A 27,709-nucleotide genomic window follows, 5' to 3' on the forward strand; every position below is an offset into this window, starting at 1 on the left:
TCACTTCTTTTCCTTGTGCTCATGGACTATCAACAACAGAGAGAAAACCCAGTTAATGAATTAGCATCCAAGGGATGGTGGGATGGCGGCTGATACCACAACATATTGATTCCTTCTGAAATTCTGTTTTGCCTTTTATGACTTTCAATTTAAATTTCCATCTTTAACATGGTTGTATTATGGGTTTCTTATTCCCTGGCTGATGGTTTTGTGTTCTTTAGAAGGAAAAACAAGCTAGCTTAAATAAAAGTCCCAAATCCTCATCCAATATCTCAGGGCCTTTGTGTATAACTGTCTCTCTTTCTCGGTAATGCCAGCAGCTATGTGCTCACCATGGGATCTCATTTCAGACAGGTACTCCATGCCAACAGTTTTCCATGAATATTTTCATGGGTCTTTTGTTACATTTTGCTTCTAAAGTTCCTTCCATCCTTTTGAGTAAGGGCCAGAAAAAAGCACTAAAATTCTGATGTGTAAGAAAAAAAAGAGTAGGTTTTATTTTCTATAATTGGCCACATCTTGCACTAGGGCTCCCATTCCACTTAGTAGCAAAAACTTCTCCATTGAAGTTAACCATGTCTCTTTCTGTTTATTAAGTTTAAAGGGGGTTAACTCTTTGCCTACTAAGTCAATTTGAAGTTTAAAACCTGTAAAGGTAGTTTTCTCTCCACTCTTCATGCTTCTCCTGGCTGCTTCCTCCTTTTTAGCATCCTAGTGCAGGGAAGAATTTCATAGTATTGGTGCAAGGCTCTTGGTGTGCATGCAGATATGAGTTGAGGTCCCCTGACCCACTTGTCCCTGACAGGAAGCTCTGCCCTTACTACATCCAGAATTATATTATCATTGACCTCTTCTCTCACAGGGTTGATCCCAGGGAGTTTGCCATCTTCCTTTGATGAGCAGCCCCCCCCCCACCCCACCTGAGCAATCAGGCCTTGTAGATACCCTGCAGTCAACTGTAATCACTACTCCTTCCACAGCTTGGGAACCTACCCTTCAGTCCTTGCCCATAAGGTCATTTCATCCCTTGTTGCAGTGATTCCCTTGAGAAGCCCACTAGTTCATATCTTTAGGCATCTCCCACACCCTCCATGTGTGAGGACCATGCAGGATCCACAGGCCCTGGGAAACCAGTGAGATGTGCCTTCAGCACTCTCTTGGCCTTTACATACTATATCGCCATATCTGTTTCCTCCTGTTCCTTCCCAATATTAGCGCAAAGATGACCATGCAGCAGTGTACTGCCCTTTCTACTTTTGGCTTCTCCACTTACCTGATACCCTCTTCCCAAGGCCAAGGCCTGCATTGGTGGTGCCACTGGGTTTATGAGCGACCTAGTCACGGTCTTCACTCTTTGCCCATTGCCTCTGATTTCTCCCTCTTCTCATTGTACCAGCATGAAGGACTCTCCACTTTTTCCCTGGAGGGCAGGGAGTGTGTGTGACTTCCTCTGTGATATATCCTATGAGCACACGTTGTCCATTGGTTGACTCTAAAAGTTGAAAATGTCTGAGCAGTCTTTATGTTAATATGCCTTGCAGGTGCACTTTTTTGTGGCCACATGGTATGTCTGATTATATTTCCTTCTCAGTGGGTGACGTGAAGGAGAATATTTTAATGTTGGGGTTAATGGATTCACGTCCATTGCATTCCCTAAGTTGTATAAGTTCATTTCATATTTTAGTTTGCACAGTTTTCACTTTTAAAATTTTTTTATGTAAACTTACTTGTTTTATTCATAATTTGTAACATACTGAGATATCAAAGTGTTGATGGTTGAATTTAACCATGTTTTTTTAACATCTTAAAACACCCATTGCTCCATCTCATTCAATGGCAATATCATATCGAATGTTAAAAGGAACATAAAAACAAACATGCACACGATTGCACAGTTTTCGTAAAGGTCTAGTTCATTATTGGTGGATAGCGCATTTAACAGTTATATACATTTAAATAATGTATAGGTGCCTGCACAACTGTAGTATTGGTAATTAGATAATTCAACTAGAAACCACCTAACAAGTAATTGTCTAAATAGTTAAAGTACAACTCTTGTTTAGATCATCCTTTGTTCACCTTCTTGGCTGGGAGGGTGGGGGGTTGGTAGGAAGCCTGCTTGTCACAATGGAAATATATTAAGGCCAAATCTTCCGATATCCATTCCCAGAGGTTTCTTCAGCTGGATTAAACCTCCAACTCCAGGGGAAGCCCAGGTTTGTGCCTCCAGCAGTAATGCTTTTCCATTTACCAGAACAGACAGTGTAAGCATCACACCAGGCCTCAGATTTTAAGTGTAGCTCACCCCAATTAAACTAGAGTCGTTGACTTCTACAGAAATAGAAGCAATGGGATCCAACCGATATTTACTGCAATACAAAAAACAGTACAGTTGGTACCCAATGTCCAAGTTTAAGTGTATCTCACCCCAATTAAACTAGAGTCGTTGACTTCTACAGAAATAGAAGCAATGGGATCCAACGGATATTTACTGCAATGCGAAAAACAGTACAGTTGGTACCCAATGTCCAAGTAAGGTTACTAATGTGTCAAGATCTTCACATACTTTCTGATAAATTGATCCTCCAAAATCTGTCCCGTCATCGACATTAGTGTGTAGCTGGAAGTCTCCAGTCCTGTAACCCACTGCAAAGTTATTCCTTGTCAGCTTTGATTTGGCAGTGTCAAAAGTCATCTGGTAACCAGCAAGTCAGCCCTTATAACCAAAGATGGCTGCACCATGGATTGCAGGTGCAGCAAAATAAAAAACATCACAACCAAGGTTTATGTACTCCCTCTTGTAAGAAGCCTTGATTTTACCACTTTTCTTTCTTGTGTTTGGTGAGAAGTTGGTATCAAATGTCACTTTCAAAGCTTGACAAATCTGGTCTTCGATTGTGATTTCTGTTCCCAGAGTGTTATCAGTGTGAAACCATACTCACACCATTTATATTTGGTCTCTAAGGCCCCGGAAACTTTACCAGAGTCTGTGTTAGATGAACCAGATGCTGAGAATTCCACGCCCCTGCATGGCTTTGTTTTCACATCCAGTTTCACCAAACCAAAACCAAATCCTTTGTTGAAAATATCTCTGGCTGATCGTGTTGATGAATATGCAACTATGTGATGATATTGTGAATTACTGATTATATATGTAGAATGGAATGATCATGTGATAAGAATGTTTGTGTTTTGTTTGTTTTTATATTTTTTAATTAAAAATTGATTTAAAAAAATCAAAAAAGAAAAAATATCCCTGGCAACTTTGCCAAGGTCAGCATATGATGGAGGAATACACATTGGCTTTCCACAGCTCATAGTTCACCTGAGGAGGGTTGCCACAGCCACTCCTTAAAGCTGCTAGACTGGTTCAAGATGTGGCTGCCACTGCTGCAGCTGGAGGGACACAGTTCCACCGCCACAACCCGATCCTTCTGACTATTCTAGTTTTAATTGCCTTTTTTTTCCACCTGTGTCCTGTATGGCTGAGATTACATTTCATTCTTTTTCCATGTTGAGTATGCTGTTGAATTCGTTTGTTTGTTTGTTTGGAGAAATTCATGGAATGGGAATTGAACCAGGTCTCCTGCATGGCAAGCGAGAATTCTACCACTGAACTACCCATGCACCCCCTTAATTGCCTTTGTGCCTTACATTATTTTATTTTATTATGCCCTAATTTTTCTAAGCTCCCATCATATTTTCTGTTCTGAGTAGCCTTTTTTCTAGGACCTTACATCCTCCTAATCCCATTGGAACCTGTTTATCTCCAGACCTACTACACATTCAGGAACTATGGACCTGCCTTTAGTGCTCTCCTGGTTTGGATCTGCTTTTTCTGGATCCCATGACTTCATCTTTCTTTGTTTACACTCTCATTTTGCTGTACTATGTCTTAACTCCTAAGAATACACAAGTGAATGATAAACTTGGAGTCTTTGTTGTGTCTCTAAGTGCCTTTATCCTACTATTCCTATTCCTATCACTATTAATTCCTATTGCTATTAATTTGGGGGTGTATAGAATTCTAGGATGAAAAATCATTCTTCTTTGGAATGTTGAAGGTTTTGTCTATTGTATTCAGGTAACTAGTGTTGCTGGCAAGTCTGATGTCAGTCTGATCAATATCTTTTGTAGGAGACCTTTTCTTTCTCTCTAGAAGATATTGGTATTATTTCCTGATCTTTGGGGTTCCACAGTCTTACAATGACAGGTTTTGATGCTCTCTCCTTTCACTCATCCTGTTCAGCATTAATGAGCTCTTTCAATCCAAAAATTCATATCTTTCAGCTTTGAGAAATTCTGTATTTCTGAGAATTCCTTTTTGTTCTGATCCTTTTTCATAGCATCCTGTTCTTAATTCCTCTGTTGATATTTTAGAGTATATTAATCAGAAATTGCTGTGTGTGTTTTGGGTGAGAGGAGTGCTTTGTTTTGTTTTTTAATTCTGTTCTCTTCCCCGCATTATTTCTGATTTCTTCAGTGTCATTTTTTTCATTATATTTCTTATTCACTCACATGTCCCCATCTTTCTTCAAATATCTATTAATCTTTAATTTTCCATTCACAGTTCAGAATGTGGCATAAACAAGCTCATAGTGAACACTTCATATCAAAATAGGTTTTATTTACTGTTGGACTTCACTTTAGGCTGATGAGATGGTAAGCTGACATTCAGACTAGGAAACAAAAATACCAAAAAGGGAAGTCTTTTCTCTTCAAGGTCAGTGCCCACACTGGTTGCCTTAGTTCTTCCAGTTTGCTAATTTTTTTTTTTTTAGGGGAAACTCCAGATACTTTACCTGAGACATAAACTCCTAACTGATGGACCCATCACACATGAGAAGGAAATGGAGACAACTGTTCTATGTAGTCACTTTCAGTTAACCTCTATTTTCAACTACATGTCTCTTCCTCAATTATACCTGGCTTCTCTGATGTCCTCAGATAGGGCCTATCTTCAGCCTTCTTCCTTCGTTTCATACTCTGAGCTGTGTCCTCTTCACCTTGTTTCATTATTCACTTCTCCTCCATCAGTTTCCATGCTTCAGCAAAATTCTGCAAGTTCTCAGCTCCCCATAAGTACCCTCTCCTCTCATCTACTGTCCTGTCTGTTGGGGAATTATATCTTTGTGTTTTCCTGTCTGGTTAATTTAATAAGGATCTCAGAAGAATAATGAAATAAACATGTGTGAGCAATCTGTTATCTTGAAACAAAAAACTTTGTCCTATAACGTTTTATTTAAACACCTCTCCTTTCCATTTCTTCTGGATAATTTTAATAACCTGTTGTATCTACTTAATTTTTCAAGTACTTTTATTGTTGTTGGTGGTGATGGTGATCTTCTTATTGTTGATCTCTAGTCTTTTCAAATCAAGATGTAGCTTTTAAAATTCCAACTTTGGTGAATTTATTTAAGCTTTCTATCACCAGTCTGATATTTGTAGGTGTTCTGTGGATGAAAATTATCTATTCTTTTTGTAGGGTACAAATTCTATGAATGTCAATTAACTCGATCTTGTTAATTAGGTTATTCAAATCCTTTAGCTTGTTTAATTTTAGATGATTTTTGTCTCAAATTCTAAAAGAAATTTAGTAAAATCTCCCATCATGATTTATCATTTTCTTCTCAAATTTCCAGCAGATTTTGCCCATATGTATTTGTCTGCTAGTTTGTGCATAACCTAGGGCATAAGGGTTTATGGCTTATTTTCTCATGAATATCATCTTTTATCATTACATAAGCCTCTTTGTAATATTTAATGCTTTTGTCTTTGAATCTGCTACTCCTGCTTCCTGTGTTTACATTAACTACATTATCTTTGTCCATACAAATCTTTGTCACTTTAACTGTAGTTCTCATTGACAGGTGGTTGAATTTTAACTGAACATGACAAAGGATTCTGATAGGGAAATTCAGATTTTTTTTGTATTTACGGTGATGATTATTGTGATATTCTTTGTGTTTCCATTTTTTTTAGCTGTACCATTTAACGTACTTTATTTCTCTACCCTCTCTTTACTTTTCTGGCTTAGCCAGCTCTCCCTCCATTGCATTTTTTTCCCCCTGTTAATTTGGAAGTTCTAATTAAAAATAAATGGACTGATGTTTGTCAAATTTCTTATCTTTTCAGTAACCTGTTTTGTTGTTGTCATCGCCATTTTCTATGTATGAATTTTATGTTTCTTTTTTAATCCGAGGAATTTATAAACTTCATCAAGATATAGCTAGATATATATTTTTTCACTGTTCCTGTCTGGGTCTTGGTAACTGTTACTAGTCAAAAAGATTGTCTTCCTCCTGATAAATGTCTTTCTTTTTCAAAAATTATTTCTCCATATATTTCTTTTCCTTCTCTTGAAGCTGTTAATATTTACATTTTCAAATTCTAACCTCATATCTTTTCACTCATATGACTGGGTATTGTTCTGTTATGCAGTTTATTCTACCAGGTCTTTGAAACCATTATTTCAGTTCTCAGCACCAACCATCTTCTTCTCTTCAGTTGGGGTTTACTTTAGCTTTAAGAAGTCTCTTGTGTTCCAACTACACCTCCTTGAGAAGCTCAACACTTGGTTCGAGTTCTCCTTCACTTCTTCCATCAGTCCTCTGATAGTAGGAGCCCCGAGTCCAGTTCATCCTTATCTTCCTCCCTCAAGTCTCTGATTTTCCTTAAAGGGATTGTATTTTTTTGCCCCCTCATGGTTTAATTACCTTCAGCATCTGTTCAGTCAAGATGTTGGACCCCCAGGCCATGATGTTGGACATGAAAATTGATAAGCAATTATCCTGGAAGTTCTCCATGCCAGGGAAGGAAGTGGGTGTCTCTGGCAGCAGACGGCAGATCCTCTCAAGAGCAGATGCAGCAAATGCAAAGTAGGTCTCTGCTTGTCAGGGCCCCTCCAGGAGCAGAAAATTTTGATTCCTTTCCCCACAGTCCTCTTTACTCTTTGCCAGCACCACAAGAAAAGACCTTAACTCTCAGGTTGGCACACACCCTCCAGACTCCCCCAATAGCCTCATTTTGTTCACTGTGTTTCCAGAGGAAGAATTTAAAGGAATATGTTCTTGGGCTCCATCTGCCGATACGTTTTTTGGTGATAAGGCAATTGGCTATGTTATTGGCCTTCAGTCTGTCCCTATTTCATGGTTATAGTGGCCACTCATCTTCATCAGACCAAAGCAGTAACAGGCTTATTACTTACTTGTCATTACCTCACAAACTCCAAGCATAAGCTTGCCAGCCAGTAAACCACTGGCAGGTGACCCAGGCAGGGATATCACTCACAGACAATTCTCTGATGAGGGCAGTGACTACATCATGACTAGCTCTGGCCAGTAGCTCCCCATCCCAAGAAACCACCAGGTAAGAAAATCACCTGCACCTCTATATATTGTCAGAGCTTGACAAACTAGGCCAGGTGAACAGCATCTCAATCTCCTGACTGTCAAGATTTCACATGCAAAATAGTCAGCATCCATGGGATAGATCTTACTTCAGATTGAGGAAAGCCAAAAGTTTAAATTCACAGAGGTTGCATCATAGAACCACACTGTTTAAAAATGCATATCCAACTTACCTTCACCCCTGCCCATGTATCAGGACTCACAATATTAGGTTGGTAAAAATTATAGGTATTCAGGGTGCAAGGGTAGTTCAGTGGTAGAATTCTCGCCTACCATGTGGGAAACCGAAGTTCAATTCCTGGCTCTTGCACTTCACCCTCACCCCCCAAAAAATCAACAAATGATGTTGCAATAACAGGATACTCACATGGAAAAAGAATGAAATGTGACCTCCGCCACACAGCATACAAAAAAAAAATACTATAGGATTATTCATTGGATTTCAAATTTCAGGTTAGTGGGTGTATCCTACAAAAGACCCCGTGTTAGGGTTTCTCTTTGATTAACCTTCAGATTTGAGCAAGTGCCTTCATTGGTCATTTGCTTAGGTGATATTTGCCTCAGCAATGGTTCAGCACTGACGGTAACGACATTCTAGATAAAGTAGCTGTGGTGGTTTGAAGCTGTATCTACCCAAGAAAAACATGTTCCTAAATTTAACCCATTCCTGTGGGTGTAAACACATTGTAGGTAGGACCTTTTGATGAGACTACTTCAGTTAAGGTATGGCTTACCTCAATCAGGAAAGGACTTAACCCCATTACTGGAGTGCTTCATAAATGGAATAAACACAGAGCGAGATAGCAGAAGCAGAAGCTGAAATCAGTGACTCCCAGTAGATAAGGGAGAGACCAACAAATGCCGCCATGTGCCGTGCCATGTGGTAGAGAAGCCAAGGATTGCCAGTAGCCAGTCTTCCGGAAGAAAGTTTTGCCTTGATGATGCCTTGATTTGTACATTTTCTTCTCAAAACTCTAAGTTAATAAATTCCCTTTGTTCAAGCTAGGAAACTAAAATACTGGCTGAGCAACAATTCTCATGCTTGGCAGCATTTTAAAAAACAAAGTGAAAAACTGGTAAACAGTAGCTATGATCATGAGACTTGAGGAGAGAGAGGTGATTTCTACAAAGAGTAATGGCCTGGGACTACAATTTTGCGTTTTCTCTTTCTGCACATTTAGGATTCTAAAACAGTGGAAGTTTAAGATTATGGGTTCAGTTGCACTTATTAACCTTGTCTCTCTTTTTCACCTGTGTGTTACTCATTACAACAGTTTAACTGGGTATCTTTTTAGATTACAAGTCCCTTGGGAGAAGGAATTAGATTTGTCTTAATCACCACTATCCCCAGACCTGGGATATATATAACAGTTGCCTGACTGTACTAGCTATTCTCAGAGGATATATAAAATCACTTTATACCTGGCCATACAAAAAATGGCACCCCTTAAGATTCTCATCAGCCGTGACAAGAGCTCCCTTAACTGGAAATATATTGCTCTGAAGTTTAGCAACAACAACAACAAAAATCAATGAAGCGCCTGCATTTTAGTTTACTGGAATTTTGTTGCCACTTATTTCTAGGGATGTCATTTTTACAACCCAAAATGTCAATACCTTGAGATAAGTTGGTCCATTTCTTAAAGGTTCATGGAATTCTAGAATTGTTCTACCACAAGATCATTTTTCAGTAATGGGCTTCTAACCATTGATTGCCATACTGATATTTGTTGACGAGTCTGATTCTTTGCATTTTTTCTAACCTCCTGGAACTTAATTGTTGACTACAATTAATTAAGTCACAGACCATTCTTATGTCTGACTATCTACATCAGTCTCACCAGTTCAATTTTTTGGTATTCTATTTTATGTCAGAAGAAAGCCCTGTATTTTCCTGAAACATAAAAAATTAAACTCTATGATTGTAGAAGGTTAAGAGATGAAACAGCAGCCACACCACCCAGGGAATCAATCCTGCACCTCATTTATGACTTGTGACCTTTTACTTAAGTTCTCTATTCTTCATTCATCTTCTATAAAATGGGGGTGACAATAGTTCCTACCTTATAAGGTTGTAATGAAGTTTAAATGAGTCAATTCATATAAAACATTTAGAAGAGTGCCTGGAACACAGTAAGTGCTCAATTAAAGTTAGCTGTTATTTTTACATTATTAAAATAGTTAAGGAAATTAAGGGATTATTAGTTTTTGCTCCAGTTTTCCAGACCAATTCTTTTTTATTCAACATTTGTTCAAACTGCTAATCCTACTTGGGATTCTGTACTCTCAGATGCCCAAATGATGACTGACTTTATATCAAAAGTGACAATCCCATTAATGTCCAGGGATCAGCGCTGGTAACATGGGAATCATGGTAAGAATTGACTCACCCTACACACAAGACCCATAACTAACTCCATGCAACAATATCTGGACCCCTCCCCCAATATGTTGCCTGTTTTGATCAGGATAGGTTTGGGGATGTGAAGTCTGAACCCACAGGTTGAATGCCTTAGTATCTAGAGGTAAGAGGACAGGAAGCAATACCCACTTTTGTTCAAACTCCCAAATGTTTCCAATGACAAAAGTTTCAGGAACCTTTTATTTAGCATCATCATTCTGCATAAGTCAGAGTTATCCATGTTAGTTAGCTAAACTTTAATCTAGATTGTGTTTGACTCCTTAGAATAAAAAAAAAAACTTCAATCTGTTCTGAATGATACTGCTGTGATATTTAAAAATCAACTACTCTTTGAAAAATACAAACAATACCTTGAAGGAGTAAGCAGGCAGTTTGGGGAGTGGAGAATGTGCATTCATTGGTTTATTCCCTAGAGCTATGGTCAAATAAAAGCAAGTAACAGGACTAAAGCCCAGATCATGACAGCTCTAAACAGTTCTCAGTTTCTGTTAAAAAATTTCAAGCTCTGCTTCTGGTGATATGTTGGTCGCCAACAAAAATTTGCATCCTCTACTCTGGGCAACCAGTTAACTGGTATTCTGGATTCAAAGATTGTTAAAGGAATGGAGGAAGAACAAAGACATGTTTTATTGATCTACCACTGTATCACTTAATTAAATGTTTTTAACTAGCAAAATTTATCAGTAACTCACATAAACACTACCTCAGAATTAAAAATGCTTCAGATCATCACTGTCCTATAATTCCACCAGGGTACTCCAACCTCAACTATATCAGTGGCAAATTAACCACAGTAGATTTTTTTAAATGCCAAGAAGAAACCTGGAGCCCATGGTCAAAAGGTAGATGTGGGAGGAAAGGTCACCAAAGGGACAAAGCAAATCCCAAGCTCCCTGCTCAGATTCCAAAACTTCCCCATAACCTTGCTGGAACCACTCTAGCAACTGACTTCAAAGCCATCTCCTGGACATTTCACTGACCGGTTAAGGCTAAGTTAAATTTCACTTTAGTCAGTGAAAGGCATTGTTCTGATTCAGGTTTTATCTTTAAATTTTTGGCTACTGCTGTTAAAATTTAAGCTGAAAGATACGGGAAAGTCTTTTGACAGAACATTTAACATGGTGACTTCTTTCACTCTCTAGACATGGTTTTTATCCTACACTTTTTTTTTAAATCTATTGCCTTTTCCAATTCGGTTTCTCTGGGGACAGTTTCTTGTTCTGAAGCGGCAGCTTTCTCAATAAATATATAAATTACTGGAAGATCTTACCTTAAATTGATCATAGCCTAACATAGTTCAAGTTACTTATTTTCCAAAGTCTACATAAATTATTTTGAAGAAGCAGCAAGAAAAGTGGAGGCATGTGTGTGTTTAAAGGAAAATCTGGTGAAGAAAGGGAGCAAGAAATACAGAAAAAAAAATTCGAACAATTTACTACATTTGTCTTTTTCTTTAGCAGTTCTATTTTTATTTTTGGATGTAATAACTCAGTCCCTTTCAATACATGTAGAACCTTGGTCTTAAGCATCCAAGGGGAAAGGACAGGGCAGGAAGGCACAGACATTAAAGGAGGCAGGCAGAATAGACATGAGGAGCAGTCATCTCAAAGATTTTATTATCTGAAACCCCATGATGGTGTTCTGCCCTTTTCAATGTGGTAAAAAAAAATAATAATAATGCCTAATCAGATCGTGTCTGCCCAAGTGATAGTACAAGCTCTCTCTGCAAATAGATTGACAGCCATCCTATAGTGTATATGACTCAATTGTCTTTTCTTAAACTGTATAATAACTGGGACTAGGAACAGAGGAAAATAAATAGGTAGATGCAGGTAGATAGGAGTAGAGATAGAGATGTGTATCTATGTATGTATGTATATGAGTAAAATGTGGGAAAGTATAACTTGGGTGCCTGCTAAAAATGTATAAGTATAGAAGTCTGATGCCCCCTTGAGTGAGGTCTTACTTTACAGGGATGCTGGGAGAAGTACTCATCTTCCTTGAGTTTGATTTCACTTTTCAAGTTTTTCAGCATGCAGTATTTATTGTTTTCTTTGGACAATTAATTTTAGCCATTTGAAGTTTCTAAATGTTTTGTCAAGTGAATTTTTTTATGCAAGTGAGCTGTGTAAAAGAAAAGCTCATTTCAATAAAACTGTATTGGTACCAATTTTTGTTTTAAGAAAGTGTCTATAAATGGGCACTCTGTTTCCAGGAGGTCTTGTAGTCTTCAGAGAGCAACTCCTCTCTGAGAAGGAATTAATTTGCTCCCAAGGCCTTTGAGTGAGGAGTGAAATGCTGATAGCCAGATAGGCAGGTGCTTTGGTTCGCTAAAGCTGCTGGATTGCAATATATCAGAAATGGGTTGGCTTTTGTAAAGGGGATTTATTAAGGTACAAGTTAGAATTCTAAGGCTATGGAAATGTCCTAATTAAGGCACCAACAAGAGAATACCTTCTCTCAAGAAAGGTTGATCAGGTCCAGGAGTTCTCTGTCACATAGGAAGGCACACAGTGACATCTGCTGTTCTTCTCTCCTGGCTTCAAACAGCTCTCTCAGTTCCTTCTACATCTCCAAACATCTTTGTCTTGATTGCTTCTCTCTGCCCTCTGTGTCTGATCTTCAGACATCTCCAAAGTCCATGTCTGAGCTTTCTCCAAAATGTTTCTCTCTTAGAGGACTACAGTAAGCTAATTAAGACCCACCTTGAATGGGCGGAGTCACATCTCCCTGGTAACAATCTAACTAAGAGACCCCACTCACAATTAGGTGGGTCATCTCTCCATGGAAACAACCCAATCAAAATGTCCCACCCAACAATAAGTCTGTAACCACAAGATTGGATTAGAAGAATATGACTTTTCTGGGGTACATGACAGTTTCAAACCAGCACAGCAGGAGATCAGTACCTCCTCCAACTCCAGCCCACGGAGACTTTCCCTGAGTCTCATGGTAAAGTCAGAGCTGATAGTGAGGGTGCTGCCTCTCTGCACCAGCTGTGCAGAAAGATGTTTAGTTAGCTCATGAATTAATTTTGCATGTACAATTATTCCCATAATACGTTTATGCATGGGAGCACCAAGTGAATACAAATTAATTCCCAAATATGAGTAACATAAGGGTAAATGGTAGGTAACCACTCAATAATCTAAATCAGAGCCCCCTTTCTCACAGTTGAAATAACCATGACACAAAGAAGTGGCCTAAAGTCTCATGGAAAAGAACTAGTGGAGTAATCATTGGTCTACCCTGCCTTGCTTTGGGTATTATCTTGGCAGCCTTTGCTGAGAGAATGGGGATTAGTGCATTACACAAGGTCCTGTTCATACAGCCATGGAGAAAAAATTATCTTTTCTTCTGTTAAGATCCTGTGTCTAGAATACAGTATGGATTTTAGCTCATTAAAATGTTGTCTAAGTCTAAGTCTTTGCTGCAAATTTCACACATTTGTGACCTGCCAGCACATTCGGTTTTGTATCTATTGAAATGTTGATTAAAGCAATGTGCTTACTGAAATCCAAAGAAGTTAGCTAAAAGATACAAAAGGCTAATAAAACCTAATTGATTCATGTCTTTATTTTAACCGAAAGTAGAAATTATTCTGCATACAAGTAAACATATCTATAAATTAATTAGGTATATATAAGGTATATATACATGTATATATTCATAGTTTTATGTGTATGTATATTCAAAATATATATAAAGGAATGCATAACTTTTAAGAACATACAAAATGAATGGGGAACACATAGCCAATTTAAAATACCTAGCTAAAAGAACAAGCCCCCCCCTGCAAAAATAGGATGATTTTCTTGTGAAAATTTGTATAAAACTGAATCTATATTTATGTGACAAAACCTCATTAATTCCCATTCCACTCATTTAGAATTTATAATTAATCTAATGGTTCAGCAGTCATACTCATTTGTTAATCCCGACCTTCTCTGCATAACTCCCCATCACCTTTGATCTTTCTCCCACTCTTTAGGGGTGTTTGGGCTATGCCCATTCTAACTTTATCATATTGAAAGATGTTATTAATAATATAGGATAGGGAGATGGAACTAGCTGATGTTCTGGAGAGGCTAGACCCCTCTGCATTTCTGGACTTATCTGGTCCAGGGACCCATCTGGAGGTTGTACGTAGCAGAACAGCATTTTATTTTTTATGTTCCTAAACTCTGGTTGTTATATTTTCCTTTAAAATCCTCAAAATTTGGGCACCCTAGCATGTTGTGTTGTACAATTAAATATTTTTCCTCTTGTCTGGTAGATATTCTATGAAAATATTTTTCCATTGACTAACTCATGAATGCAAGTGTAGACTCCTAATCCCACCCTATGGTGGGGATGGGGGCTGGGGCAGGGATACCAGAGTGGATTCAGCAAAATGCGCACAGTGGATTCATGTACAGATCCCTTTACTCAGAGAAAATAGGACTCAGTGTCTTAGCAGTATAGAGCAGCTTTTGTCACCACACACAATTTTCTAACTCTTCTCAGAGCCCAGAATTTGTTCATACTTTCTCTCCCCACCCCCACTACTTTCTAAGAGGTGTTATATCTTTCATATTATGACCCCAAGTTAAATGCCCATAAAATTATACTGGATTTAATACCAAAATTTACCTGGTGACCACCAGACACTAAATCCCACATTATTTCATGTCCCGGATTGGTTAAAGGCTTAGTTTTCCCCAGGTCATAAATATTACAGCTCGAGTTTGTGGGCCATGTGCTGATGAAGAAGCTGCAGGAATGATTCGTGTATCTCTTTTACCAGCTGTTTAGAGTAACCATCCTTATGTAAAACTTCACCCTCCATAGCCTAGCAGCCTCTGCTGGCATCAATTTCTTCAATTACTGTATGCCTGAATAATTGATAGAGTTAAGTGAATGCAGGTTCCCCTTGAGTGCTTCAGCGATGCGAGGTACTTTATCGTGCTTTTTGTGCAACCATGCATAGATGCTTCAAAAAATGAATTTAGGTTTTCTCTTCCTGTTCCAAAAAATAAGGAGTTCTCAGGTTCACGATATTAAAAGCCCTAATTAGGATAGGTTGACCAACAACATCAGCAGGCCTAACTAATCCAAAATCATAGACCCCTTATTGCTTTTTAATATCATGTTTCATTTTTCTTTGGAGAAAGGCCCAATTACACAGAACTGTGGATTTTTCTAAGGATGTTGCTTTGACAGAAGTTACATTCAGCTCTTTGGCAAGAAAAATGCTGGAACAATTAGTGGCTCTGGGGAACCGCTGGCCATTTGTGTACCATTTCAGAAGAAACCATTGTGAGCCTCTGTAGGCTCTACAGAGAGGTTCCTTTCAGAATGTGAACACTTCTTAACCATTTGGAACATGCTTAAAATTGAAATCAACAGTCAAGCCCTCACAAAGACACCTTCATTATATAGTCTAGATTAGCAGGTCATGGCATCATCCAATAAGAACATGGGTTTCGTTTCATCATCCTTTTCTGCCTACCTCCAGCTTATGAGCTCTCATTTCTCTTTCAGAAGTGTATCGAGAACTCCATATAGTTTAGAGAATCTTGTCAAGAGTTACAGTTCATTTCTTCATTCATTCATCTTTCCATTCAAAAACATTTGTGCGCCTATTTCATATAAGGCATCGTTTTTGATACTGTGAATATGGCTGACCAAAAACTCTTTCCTTGTATTCTGTTATAAGAATATAAGAAACTTTATATTCTGTTAGTTAAGATATTTGTAAATAAATGACCATAACGAATGTGGACCCTGATATAGGCACAGATAAGAGTTAAGAGAATTCAGTTCTAAGAAAAGGAGAATTTGAGATGGCTTGGTTTATGGAGGATGTTGCATTAACTTGGATTTTTAAGGATATTTAAGAGTAGAATATTTGGGGACAATAATGGCAAATACTCTGGGCAGAGGAAAAAGCAGAGACATCTGAGAACTTGATATACATAAGGGGAGTCATGTATAGTTCAACCCAAATAAAGTGTAGAGAGTAAAAAGGGAAGGGAGGGTAGAAGAATAGTGGGGACCGGATCATGGAGCCTTTGAATACCTGACAAAGTTATCTGGGGTTCTTCAGTAGCCAACACAAAGACAGGAAAAGACTTTGAGCATATTGGTTTAAGCAATAATATATAATCTGGGTTAGGGTGAGGGTGAACTGAAGGCAGAGAGAAGTTCGGGTTCCCTTTGAAAGAAATGAAGGCTTAAAGTAGGGAAGAGGTGATGAGAATGTGGAGAGACATTGCATGGGTTGATGAGAGAAATATGATATTTGGGATGTGGAGCAAAGAAAAGAGAGGAATCAAGCATGACCCGAAGATTTTTACTGTCATTCTGGAAAAGAACAAGGATCCCTAAACCCAGGCAGTCTTCCTACTTGTCACCCATTGGTCTCAGTCTCTTCTAAACCTGCCCTATAGAGGCTGACACCTGTTACACAATAGGAAAGTGGGCACCCACTTCAGACTTGTTCAGTAAATAGCTGTGAGGCAAGAATTAGCCTGTCTTGCCAGCTTCAGGAATTGTTTGTCCCTGAGAGTCACATAACTGTAACTTAGCTGTGGCATCACATTCTTCCTAAGTTTCATGCCCTGGAAGCAATTATCTGTAGGGATGCTTTGTCCTTCCCTGCCTCACAACTTCAACATGCATCACTTTCTCCATCCCTGTCGTTGGTCTCCTTAAGCTCCTCTGACATGCCAAACCCCTTTCCATTTCCAGTCTCAGGACCTTTGCACATAAACTGTTCTTGGGAACACCACCAATTTTCAATGTCTAGTTCCTTATCTATTTTTCAACCTTAATGTCAGTCTTTCAAGAGGGCCTACTTGAGTACCTTGAAATTCTCTATATCGGGGTCCTTTGTTGCTTTCCTTCATAGTACTTATTACAACTTACAACTATTTGATTAGCATACATACCCCTTTTTTGCCTCTTTTGCAACAGAATTTAAGCTCCATGTCTATTTTCTTGATCTCTGTATCCCTGGATACAGTGCCTGGAACTCTATAGGAGACACTGAATAAACAGTTGTTGAATGAATGAATAACAAATGAACAAACCCACCTGTACAGAAACTCTGTATGACTTTCAAAGTCATTGAGTCCTAGATAATTCAGTTGAATATGACAAGAGTGGCAACAGGAGCCACTTATCTTCTTTAATTCTCAGAGTAACATATGCCTATAAAAAAGTATTTATTTGGAGTGGTGCAAAGGTGGCTCAATGGCAAGATTTTTGCCTGCCATTCCAGAGATCCAGGTTCGATTCCCAGAGCCTGCCTATGCCCCCCCCCCAAAAAAAGCATTTATTTGGAAAATAGAACAGAGGTTATTTTCCTTTAATATCTTAATCTCCTACGAACTCTGTGGTTCCATACTGTGCTGCAACGTTTTTCAGCCTTTTGAAAAATGAAATAGTAGAGTGCATTGCGTGTGGTAAGTATAATCTCAAGAATTTTTCAGTGTGTATGTGTGTGTGGTGTCAGGGGTTGCAATGTAAAATTATTTTTTACTGTGATTCAAAGTCAAAATACACTGTAATATTTTCCATGTTCTCCTAATCCCCTTCCTAGCGCTTCAAAACCAGCATCAAATTGTCATTCTGCTAGGATTTCTTACAGCCTATTTGCAATGGAAGCTTCCCCACAAACATCCGCCAAAAAATTTTGATTTTTAAACTATGTTCTTATAGATCAGCATTCCATCAGAATGCTTGGGCTCTCTGCAAAGTACATTCCCAGAGTGCCTTTTGCTGCAGAGTGTTGGGCTGTTAACTCAGAATTAAAAAAATAATAATAATACAAACACAGTAACACTCGGGGTAGGACTGCAGTGAAGATCATTGTTTTTTAAACCAAGAATTTGAAACAATGATTTGACAAATATTAGTGACATCTGCTAAAATCCAATTTGTGCTAACTTCTTTTTTTTTTTTCCTCTCTCTCCAAGCTGCCTGCCTTGTGCTTGGCTGTATGATTTTCCCTGATGGCTGGGATTCAGATGAAGTCAAACGAATGTGTGGAGAAAAGACGGACAAGTACACTCTTGGGGCTTGTTCAGTCCGCTGGGCATACATCCTGGCTATTATTGGAATCTTGGATGCCCTCATCCTCTCATTTCTAGCATTTGTGCTTGGTAACCGACAAGACAGCTTGATGGCAGAGGAGCTGAAGGCGGAAAACAAAGGTAAGATTGCTTTAGGTGACTCTTATCTGGATGCCTCAAGCACAGCCTTAACAGTATTCTTCATTCTTTTCCACCAAGTACTAGTGCTCCCTTGGCTCTAATTTGCTGCACCTTTTAATGCTGTCAGGCTCACAAACTTTTCTTCAGACTCAACTCAAGAGGTTTACACATTTAAAATATAGTATCTTTATGCTTATCTTTCTGAGGCTCTCTGAGTCCATTATTATTATTTAAATTAGTGTTTTCCAGCTTCATTTTTCCTCCCCCTCTGATTTCAGGTTAGCTATCAGGAGTGGATGGCTTCAATACAACCATTTTTATCTGTTTGATTGAAGGGAGAGTGCTTCCTCTCTATGTAGTCAGCTATTTGCCAAGTTGAAATAAATGCCAAAGAAATCTCATAAAATCATCTATTAATGTCATTATTAAACTGCTCGCAGTCATTTTATTTGAATTCACTCATCCCCTCGCCCCACCCAGAAAGAGGTAGTGATATTGGCCTCAAATAGTTACAGTTGGAGATTTCTGAATTTTAAATGTGCTATCTGGATAATCAAAAGTTCTGAGTTCTTTTCAAGAAGAAATTGCCTTCTGTTGCATAGGGAAGCTAGGAGAGAAAATAGGACATTGGCAGTGAGTGATACATAAATATTACAGGGGGCCAATAAGTGTTAGCGAGTGAGTATTCAAGACAGATCCTTTACTTTCCAGATTTATAAACCAATTTCTTGGGATCAAATTTTAATGTCTCTATTTTGTTACAGATTTAGATGCGTTTAACTGTTTCAGCTTAATGTTATCGTTAACATTAATAGTTTAGACTTACATTGGCACCTTCTCTAAGTGGCTCCTTCTTCCAGTTTTTTATTCCTAATTGGAAATTAAATCTATCTTTGAGTTATGAAATTTAACTTATTATTTCAAGTAGTTGCTAATTTCAAATACTCTTCTCTGCTCCAACTGGCCTCAAATATAATCAAATGTTAGTAGCTCTGGCAACATACATATCATACATGATATGTTGCAAACTTTATTTTTAGACCATCACTTTTTATACTTTTAAACTATGAAAAGGTAAACTGAGATGCCTAGGAGAGCAGCAGCCATCCGCAAACCCTTTATCTCCTTGATTTATAGTCATGGAACATATTAGTTTACTTGGTTCTATCAAAAATATATTAGGGGCGGGCCATGGTGGCTCAGCAGGTAGAGTTCTCGCCTGCCATGCCAGAGACCCGGGTTCATTTCCCAGTGCCTGTCCATGCAAAAAAAAAAAAATATATATATATATATATAATATACATATATTATATATAGATAATATATATATATACATTTTTTTTCACAGAAGGGAGTGATGCAGAAGCTTTCTAAAAGACAAAACTACCTTCCTTTCGGAGTTGCCCTTTATAGATATAAGGGTGATATGAAGATAATGATTTCATCTTAATTTATAAGGCATGTTACAGATTTAAAGTGCTCATTAAATGATACTCACTAATTTGGTGCCATGCCCTTTGTGGCTTGTTGGATGTACACCTGTCTCTGTCCAGTTCACTTCAAGTTTAGTAGTAAGAACAGCTTGGTCTTTGAACTAATTACCTTTACCTAAAGAATTAAACACTATTTTGTTCTGTAAATGCTTAATTTCCATGCTACCCAGTTATAGACGAAAATGCTATTTATTCACTGTATAGCTCAAAGTTATGTTGCGAACCTAATCCTTTGACCATAAATAAGAAAATTTAGACAAAGGAAAAAATAACAAAAAGGAAGATTTTTATTTGGGTGATTGAGAATTCTAACTCGTTCCTACATATACAAGTGACAACAATTCCCCTAAACTCATGCTTCAGAAAAGAACAGCCAGAATTAGAGAATAATGCTCAACAATTTTCAAAATGGGTCTTTTCTCCTGGTTGATTCAGTTAAATGTTGACTTCCTGTGTCCAACCCCCAATGTCTAGGTCGTCATTAAAGCAGGGATCCTGTTTCATTCAGTGACATTTTTGGAAACTCCTAGGTAAAGGAGACCACCATAAGGTTTAGGGATTACCTGTGTGTGTTTCTATGTCAGTCATCTTTTCCATTTTCACATATCATCATAGTTTCTTCCATCCTGTTCTGAAAAACGAAGATCACTGGTAATTCATCTGTATCAAATCAGATAGATCCACAAATGTAGCAAAGTATCAGGCCATGTTGATGAAACACCCCAGTTGCACCACATTTTTATTTCACAATTGAAATTCCTTAATCTGTGACTCTGAGACGGTGTCAACAGCTCTGCTATGCAGGCATTTCAGATATTCTTGCAATAGGGTCTCTATAAAAATAGATCAGGATTTCTAAGCCTTATGTAAAAACTAATCAAACCTGCCTGCATGTTTCTGAAAAATGGCACAAGATTTACAGATGCTGTGCAAACGCATCTTAATTGTGTTGTATTATTTAAATAGTTTTTAACATTGAAACATCCAAAGTTAGATGAATTGGGAGAAGACTAGTCAATGATTTTGTATGTTTGTGTATGAATAGATTTTCTCTAAACAGTAGTTTAATGACTCTCAAGTACATGCAATAACCCAAACTAAATAATTTCAATGATACCTTCCAAGGGAAAAGAGATCTGCTTTAATAAAAAGATGAGAATAATTTGTAATTATGAAATCAACTGATTATATATAAATAGGAGCTTTTGCAATTTGCATGGATGCATTAAAAATAACTTTTTACTTATTAAAACATTCTTTATCACTATTAATTTTTTTATATAAAACTGCCTAGATGTCTCTTGGTAACCAGCACCTCCTTTTAGTTCCTGAGCAATGCAATGCGACAGAACAAATCTAGCACATAGAATTTTAGGAGAGTTTGTTAATCACATGATGCCTTCTTGTGTCATGGAAGTAGGTAATGTCATGTCTGAAGCCTTTCTCAAAAGAGTAAAACATAAAGTCTATAGAGAGTATCGCTATAAACATTATGCTATATTTTATAAGCTTCCTTCAGTTTTATGGCCTACCAATCACCATAACAATCTACATCCTGTAATAAGTAGTAGAAGCATTGGAGAATAAACTTGTATATATAGCATATGCCCCAGTTTAAAGAGGTTTGTCCTAGGCAGCCTCATGCCACGCTCGTATCTTCTTTTTGTGGCTATCGCAGTTAAACTGGCAACACATCTACCCATTTATCTGGAAAAGCCCATGTCTTATTAGTGTCCCACTTTGCTATGACAAATACTACACAATGGGTTGGCTTAACAACAGGAATTTATTGTTGGAGGCTAGAAGTCCAAAATCAAGACATCAGCAAAGTCATGCTTTCTCCCTAAGGTCTGTAGAGTTCTGATGTTGGCTTGCTACAATCTTCGGGCTTCCTTGGATTGCATCTCTGCCACCTGTCACATAACAGTGTCCCTGTTCTCTTTCTGTGGCTTTCTCTGAAGCCTTTATCCAAATGTCCTCTGCTTATAAAGGATTTCAGTAATACATGTTAAGGACCTCTCTGATTCAGCTGGGCCATACCTCAATGGGATGAGTACATGCCTTGACTGATAGTATGTCTTCAAAGGGTCCTATTTACACAGGAATATGAATGAAGATGAAGAGTATGCCGAACATGTTGAACCATGTACTAGAGCCCCCAAATGGGTCCCGGTTTTCAATGTATCATTACAGCAAAAATATCACTTAGATCCATGAATCCTTCCCAACAACCACCCAATGAATAGGACAAGAATCACTGTTATGTGAATTGTAGAATATATTAGGGAAGGGAATTCAGTTCGAATGTTGATCTGTACTCTACTCACAGTGTCTTAAGATGGAAGCGAATATAGATGGTACTGAGTCATAAATGAACCACCGTAAAGGTGCTGATGAAAGGGAAAACAAGGCAGAAGAACGCAGTCAAAAGTCTCCACCTCTACAAACCACCACCTTTTAAAATAAATTCCTAGTGAATTCATCCATTTCAGTGTCCCCTTTAAAGCCTCCTGCCGCACTTCTTAAATTCTTCCTTTTCTGACAGTGGCTGAAATTTAGCATAAATTGTGAAATAGCAGAATTGATAGAAAAAGTTAGTTTTAACATACTTACCACAAACAGAAGGCAACAATTTTGAAGAAACATGCGTTGTTGTCTTAGAGAAAATTTCTATAAGAGATCAATTTAGTTGTCTGTGGACCACCATCAAGTGTCACTGCGTAATGCATAGTGCAAAAATAATAATACGAATAAATCTCTACTGCAAAACAAAGAGAAGTGAAAACTCTCAAAAAATCTGAGTAACTTTATACGGGGATTGACTCATGCAAGAAAACTTAACTGCTTATTCTAAATTTGGGAAGCCAGCCCTGCACGCTATGTGCTGTCACTGGCTCTTGGGATAACAGTGGATGTGCAGGTGTTCGTTCTTGTTTGGGAGTTCAACAGCATGATTTCTAAATGAGCCAACAACAGTAGGCATTTAACCTTGATATGCTGTCTAATTGCATATTTTAACACACTGAACTGTGAAGTCAATTTAATTATGTAAAATTAAAGTTTCATCCAGATAAAAAGGATTTGAAATGAAAGCTTCATTTTCAATTTCTTTCATTAATTGTGAAAGGATAAATAATTACATTTTCCAGATCTCCTATGCCACAAATATCTCTTTCCTTGTCAGACACCATTCATAAAGAGGTCTATTTCTGCATTTATGTCTGTGGACTTTGGAATTGCTTATCAGATAATTGGGTGCACTCATGAGCAGTTTTAAAGTCACTTTTTCTTCTAACACTTAAACTGCAAATGAGAAAACACGATTATCCATCAAGAGGTGACTCCAGCTCCCATTTATTTATTAAGTGGTTTAAGCTCTTTGTAATGTCGTAATAAGGGGAGTTAGAATAAAATTCATTTTACTTAAAAAACTAATTGGGAAACCCTTCAGACTTTTGATTTTAGGGCCCACACCATGTCATGGCCATGCTTGGGTGGCAGCATGGTGCTGTGGAAATGGTGGTGCACTGGGATCCAAGCTGCCCGGAGCCAACACTGTCCCTGACTCTATGAATCTTTGCACCAGTATCTTAGTTCCAGAATTAAGATTCCTCACTCATAAAATGCACTCTTGTCTAAGTGGCATCTGATTTTTCTTCCCGCTCTACAATGTTCCAATTCTAAGGACACCACCTAAAAAAGAGGATCTGGGGACCATAAGAGCTCCTGCCTCAGAGCAGGGAACACACTAAAGACTCTTATAGGGAGTCCTTGGCAATGCAGGGGTTAGTATGAAAAGGGAAAGATAAAGGCTTAAGGGGAAGGGATTCTAGGACGCTAGGGTTTTCTCCCTGGCTTATGCCTACCCACTGAAGCCTGCTGTCACCCATAACACCAAGGATGGAGTGGGTCAGATGTAGAAACTTGGTCTACAGCAGAGGCACTGCTTTGCCTCACTAGATTATCGTATGGACATGAGCCATGGATCAGAGACAGAAAATTGTGGTTTCAAGTCCAGCCCTTAGTGGCCATGTGACCTTGGGCAAGTCCCTTAGCATCTGAGCCTTACCTCCACCTTCTTTAAAATGGGAATAATAATACCCTGCCTACTTCTTCCATAGGATTGGGAGAGTCCAACAAAAGCATGTGTGAGGAAGCAATTTATAAGCAATAATATCTATATCTACATAGGCTTCATTTATTACTAAGCATTTTCTCATATAATATTTTATATGATCTTGACAATAAGCCTGTGAAATTGTTATCATTATCCTAGTTTTGCACATAGAAACTAAAGCTCAGAAAAAGCTAAATATCTTGTCTAAATTTTCACAGCTAGGAATGAATGATCCAACACTCAAACACAAATCATTCTATTTCAAATTGCAATTTCTTTTTTGTTGATGACCTCATGGTCATCAAAGCATCTCAGAACATTCCTCTAAAAATGCATATATCCTGCCACTTTTTCAGAAGGGTTCAAATTAGTCTGAGTGCTGGAGAAGAACTTAAAGGCCTTCATAGAATTGTCTTATGTACTTACTGCTTCCACTTCCTCTACTCCCACACTCTCAGGAACCCAATTCATTCAGGTTTTCACACCCACTATTCCATATACACAGTCTCAACAATGTCACCTCCAACTTCTAAGTCTCATGGTATTATATAAATGAACCAAAGATGGTCCCTGTGATTTGCCTCTTTGTTGTTTTCTTCTTTACAAGTTAGGACCATTAGCCCAAAAGCTTGCTGATATCATACTCATTCTTTTGCATCCAATTTTTTTTTAAATACAGCCCAAATAAGAATGTTTTTAGCCATATAGTTTATCGGCTTTGCATATCTCATGAAACTACACCCAACATATTAGTTATAGATAAGACAGACCACAGGGCTATAAAAGACCGTAAACCATGGCTGCTTTTTGGAGCTCTGTGACAGAAAGATTCTCCATCGTGTTGCTGAGTCACCTAGGTGATGTCACCTAGACATGTAAGGCCCTTCTCCAATTTCCATCCCCCCAGAGTTCCCTTGCCCTGCCTTCCTTCCTGATATGGCCCCATGCCATTGTCTCTGGAAGGTCCCCTGCTGGTAAGGATTTTCCCTTCTCATGCAAATCTGTCCAGGCACCATCCAAATAAAACTCATTCTGTGCTACTGTCATGTCTTTTTCAAATCTTGATCAATCCCGGAATCCTTGAATTCACCTCACATGGTCAATTTCACTTCTTACATTGACCAATCAACAGTCTTTTCATAGTTGACCACTGGCTCCATGTTGAAACTCTTTCTTCAACTGGCTTTCAGTAGTTTTCCATCTGCCTCTCTAGGGCTCCTTTACTCATTCCTCCTCATCTCTCTGTTATCTAACTGGAGTGTTCTTTCTATCTACACTAACTCCCTAGGTTTTCTCATCTAGTCCTATGGCATTAAATAACTCCCGAAATATGATGACTCCCAAGTCTTAAACCACCACCATCCCTTCTCCTCTGTACTTGGTCTCATGTACCCAACTTCCAAGTTGATACCCTTTTTTAAAAATATCTAATTAGCGTCTCAAACTTAACATTTCCAAAACTGAGCTCTGATATTCCCCACAAAACTTGTTCCTCACACTGTCTTCTCCATCTCTGTTAATGACAAGGCTGTCCTTCCAGCCACTCAGGCCAAAACTTAAATCATTCTGAACTCTTTCTTTCTCTCATACCTCACATCTAACCCATCCAAAACTCTTGTCAACTTTACCTTCAAAATATCCAGGGCAGACCACGGTGGCTCAGCAGGTCGAGTTCTCACCTGCCATGCCAGAAACTTGGGTTCGATTCCCAGTGCCAGCCCATGCAAAAAAAAAAAAAATATATATATATCCAGAACCCTCCCACTTCTCCCAAACCTTACTGCTACCACTTTGATTCAATCCATCATCCTCTTTCCCTGGCACCACTACAAGAGATTTCTATGTAGTCACCCTGGTTCCACCCTTACACTATTTCAGTCTAATCTCAACATAGCAACCAGCATGATCCTCCTGAAAGATAAGTCAAATCTTTTCATTCGTTAGGTCAAGACCCTCCAATGTCTTTGGATGGTCTCACTCTAAGTAAAAACCAAAGTAAAAGTCCTTTACTACCATCTGCAAGGCCATATAGAACTGCCTCCATCTTTACCACTCTGACCTCCTTTCTGTTATTTGCCCTCTTATTCCTTCTGCTCCCGCCACATTGGCTTTCTTGTTGCTCCTCCACTCAAAGAACCCTGGTGGGGAGGAGCTGATGGAAGGGGACATGAAGGTGCAGTGGAAGGAAGAGAATTTTACTGAGTCACTCATGAATGTGGTTGTGGGTGTGGTCTCCTTCTGTTCACCCTCTGTGCCTCAAGGTAAATGGGAGAGCATTCTGAACTTGGGAGATTGACTCTACTCCATTCAACAAATACATGTCCAGATTATGAGTGTACCAGTGTGTGGAAAGAGCTCTGTCTTTGTCTGGTACTTAAACTCAAATAAGACACTAACCATGGAGATCTTCTCTTGAGCCTTTCCCAGTTAGCGGACTTCCAGTTAGAGTGGTATGGGGAAGCTATGGGGAAGGCAGTGTTGACATTGATTAGCCACCACATACACCATCACTATCCACCCCACTCCAGTAGCCAAAATAATTTTGACATTTCAATGATCTCTTCAGTCCCTGAGATAAGGACTGCAGAGTTAAGGGTCTCTGGATAAATCTCAAGTCAGCTAAAAGAAAACAAGGAGGATGAATGTAAAATAGAAAAGAAACCTTTTACAACAATGTCATGATGCTCAAGATTTAGCCCTGCCAGTAAAAAACTCAACCAACTTTGCAGCATAATTTTAAATGAAGTCTCATAGTTAAGTTATAACTTACCACCCTTTTGGATGCACGGGTGGTTCAGCAGTAGAATGCTTGCCTGCCACGTGGGAGAACCAGGTTCAATTCCCATCCTACACACCCAAAAATAAATAAATAAATAAATAAAAATCTTACCACCTTTACCCTCACCCATTCCGGTCTCTCCTATTAACAGTGTCACCGTGAAAAGTGAAAACAGTATCACTAACCTATGTGAGCTACAGTCCCAGGTTCATGGATTATATTTCTGTTTTCTAAGCTACTGATCTGTGGCCAATTCTTTTCTCTTTTATAAGATTCAGTCTAACTTCAGACCAATGCACTCTGGATGGCTTTGGTAGATTGTGTAAAAAGTTACTTAGTGATCAAATGCCTCTAAATGTTTTAATTTTAACATGTAATACAGACTCATTAGTCTGCTTTTAATTCAAGATGAATATATTATTTCTAGTCTTTTCATCTACACTATCATTTAATGAATATATTCTTACATTTGCAGAACAGAAATGTATCTCTTTAAGGTGTTTCTATCCCTCACAAATATTTTAAAAACATGTTTTATTTTCTTATTATTTGATCTAGTCTGTTTCCCAACAGTGAGACTCTCTAGCTTCTCTCTTATTATTCCTGGAGTCTCTGATTCTTCCCCATGTGCCCTATTGAGAGAAGAAGAGATAGTAAGTAGCTGACTTTAATTTTAGTTAAATCTCTTTGGGCCTCAGCTTCCCTACTCAGATTTGTTTTTAATGTACACATGTACATTTTTGGCCGAGATATTGCTCAGACTTGTGTTATATGTCTGATAATTCCATTGTGAGGTCAGAGAACACAATGAAAATGTAAACTGTCACTTTGCTTTGCTACCTCCTCAGAGGAGAAACATAGTTGTTCTTAACATCTGGCAAGGTGGGAAAGAATTAGTGCCAAGCCAAATTCTGCTGAGATAAATGCTGAGGTTACTTGCAGTGGTATGTGTTGTCTCTGATAATTCTTCATGAAATATGATCACACATGTAAAATGCAAGTTTTCCTCTAGTTTCTTGAGATAAATGACTCTGTCTTACTTGTTATCTCCAACATTTAATGCAGTCTCTGGGTAAATAGTGAGTGCTCAATAAGTTTTAGCCCTGGTTATTGTTATTTTTAAAAAATCTATTTCATGGAAAATAAAGCATGTACAAAAAAATGTGCAAAAATTTACTTAATGTACTTGCTTACCATTTCTTTTGTACATGAAACAGTTTGTCCCTTATTTCATTGATTTCAGAGAAAATAAATTTGCCTGCATTACCTGACACAAGAAGAAATTTTAAAG

The 27,709-nt window shown here is 38.3% G+C and overlaps 1 protein-coding gene across 6 annotated transcripts in view; it reads left to right on the top strand.

The window, feature by feature from the left end:
• LHFPL3 (LHFPL tetraspan subfamily member 3) overlaps window positions 1–27,709 on the top strand; it is a 565,071-nt gene that overhangs the window by 370,817 nt on the left and 166,545 nt on the right. For 2 of the 6 annotated variants that reach the window (XR_013175960.1, XR_013176003.1), the window contains exon 3: window positions 17,793–17,832. Coding sequence is in view for 2 of the 6 variants with exons in the window: in XM_077161074.1 (XP_077017189.1) it covers window positions 17,793–18,029 (237 nt within the window). In the remaining 4 variants the exon portion in view is untranslated. Of the gene's footprint in view, window positions 1–7,274; window positions 7,369–17,792; window positions 18,030–27,709 lie in introns of those variants that run through there. The other 4 variants (XM_077161074.1, XM_077160992.1, XR_013175996.1 and 1 more) reach the window with 3 other exon arrangements.

The sequence above is a fragment of the Tamandua tetradactyla genome, chromosome 1 (assembly GCF_023851605.1).
Source record: "Tamandua tetradactyla isolate mTamTet1 chromosome 1, mTamTet1.pri, whole genome shotgun sequence".
NCBI lineage: Eukaryota > Metazoa > Chordata > Mammalia > Pilosa > Myrmecophagidae > Tamandua > Tamandua tetradactyla.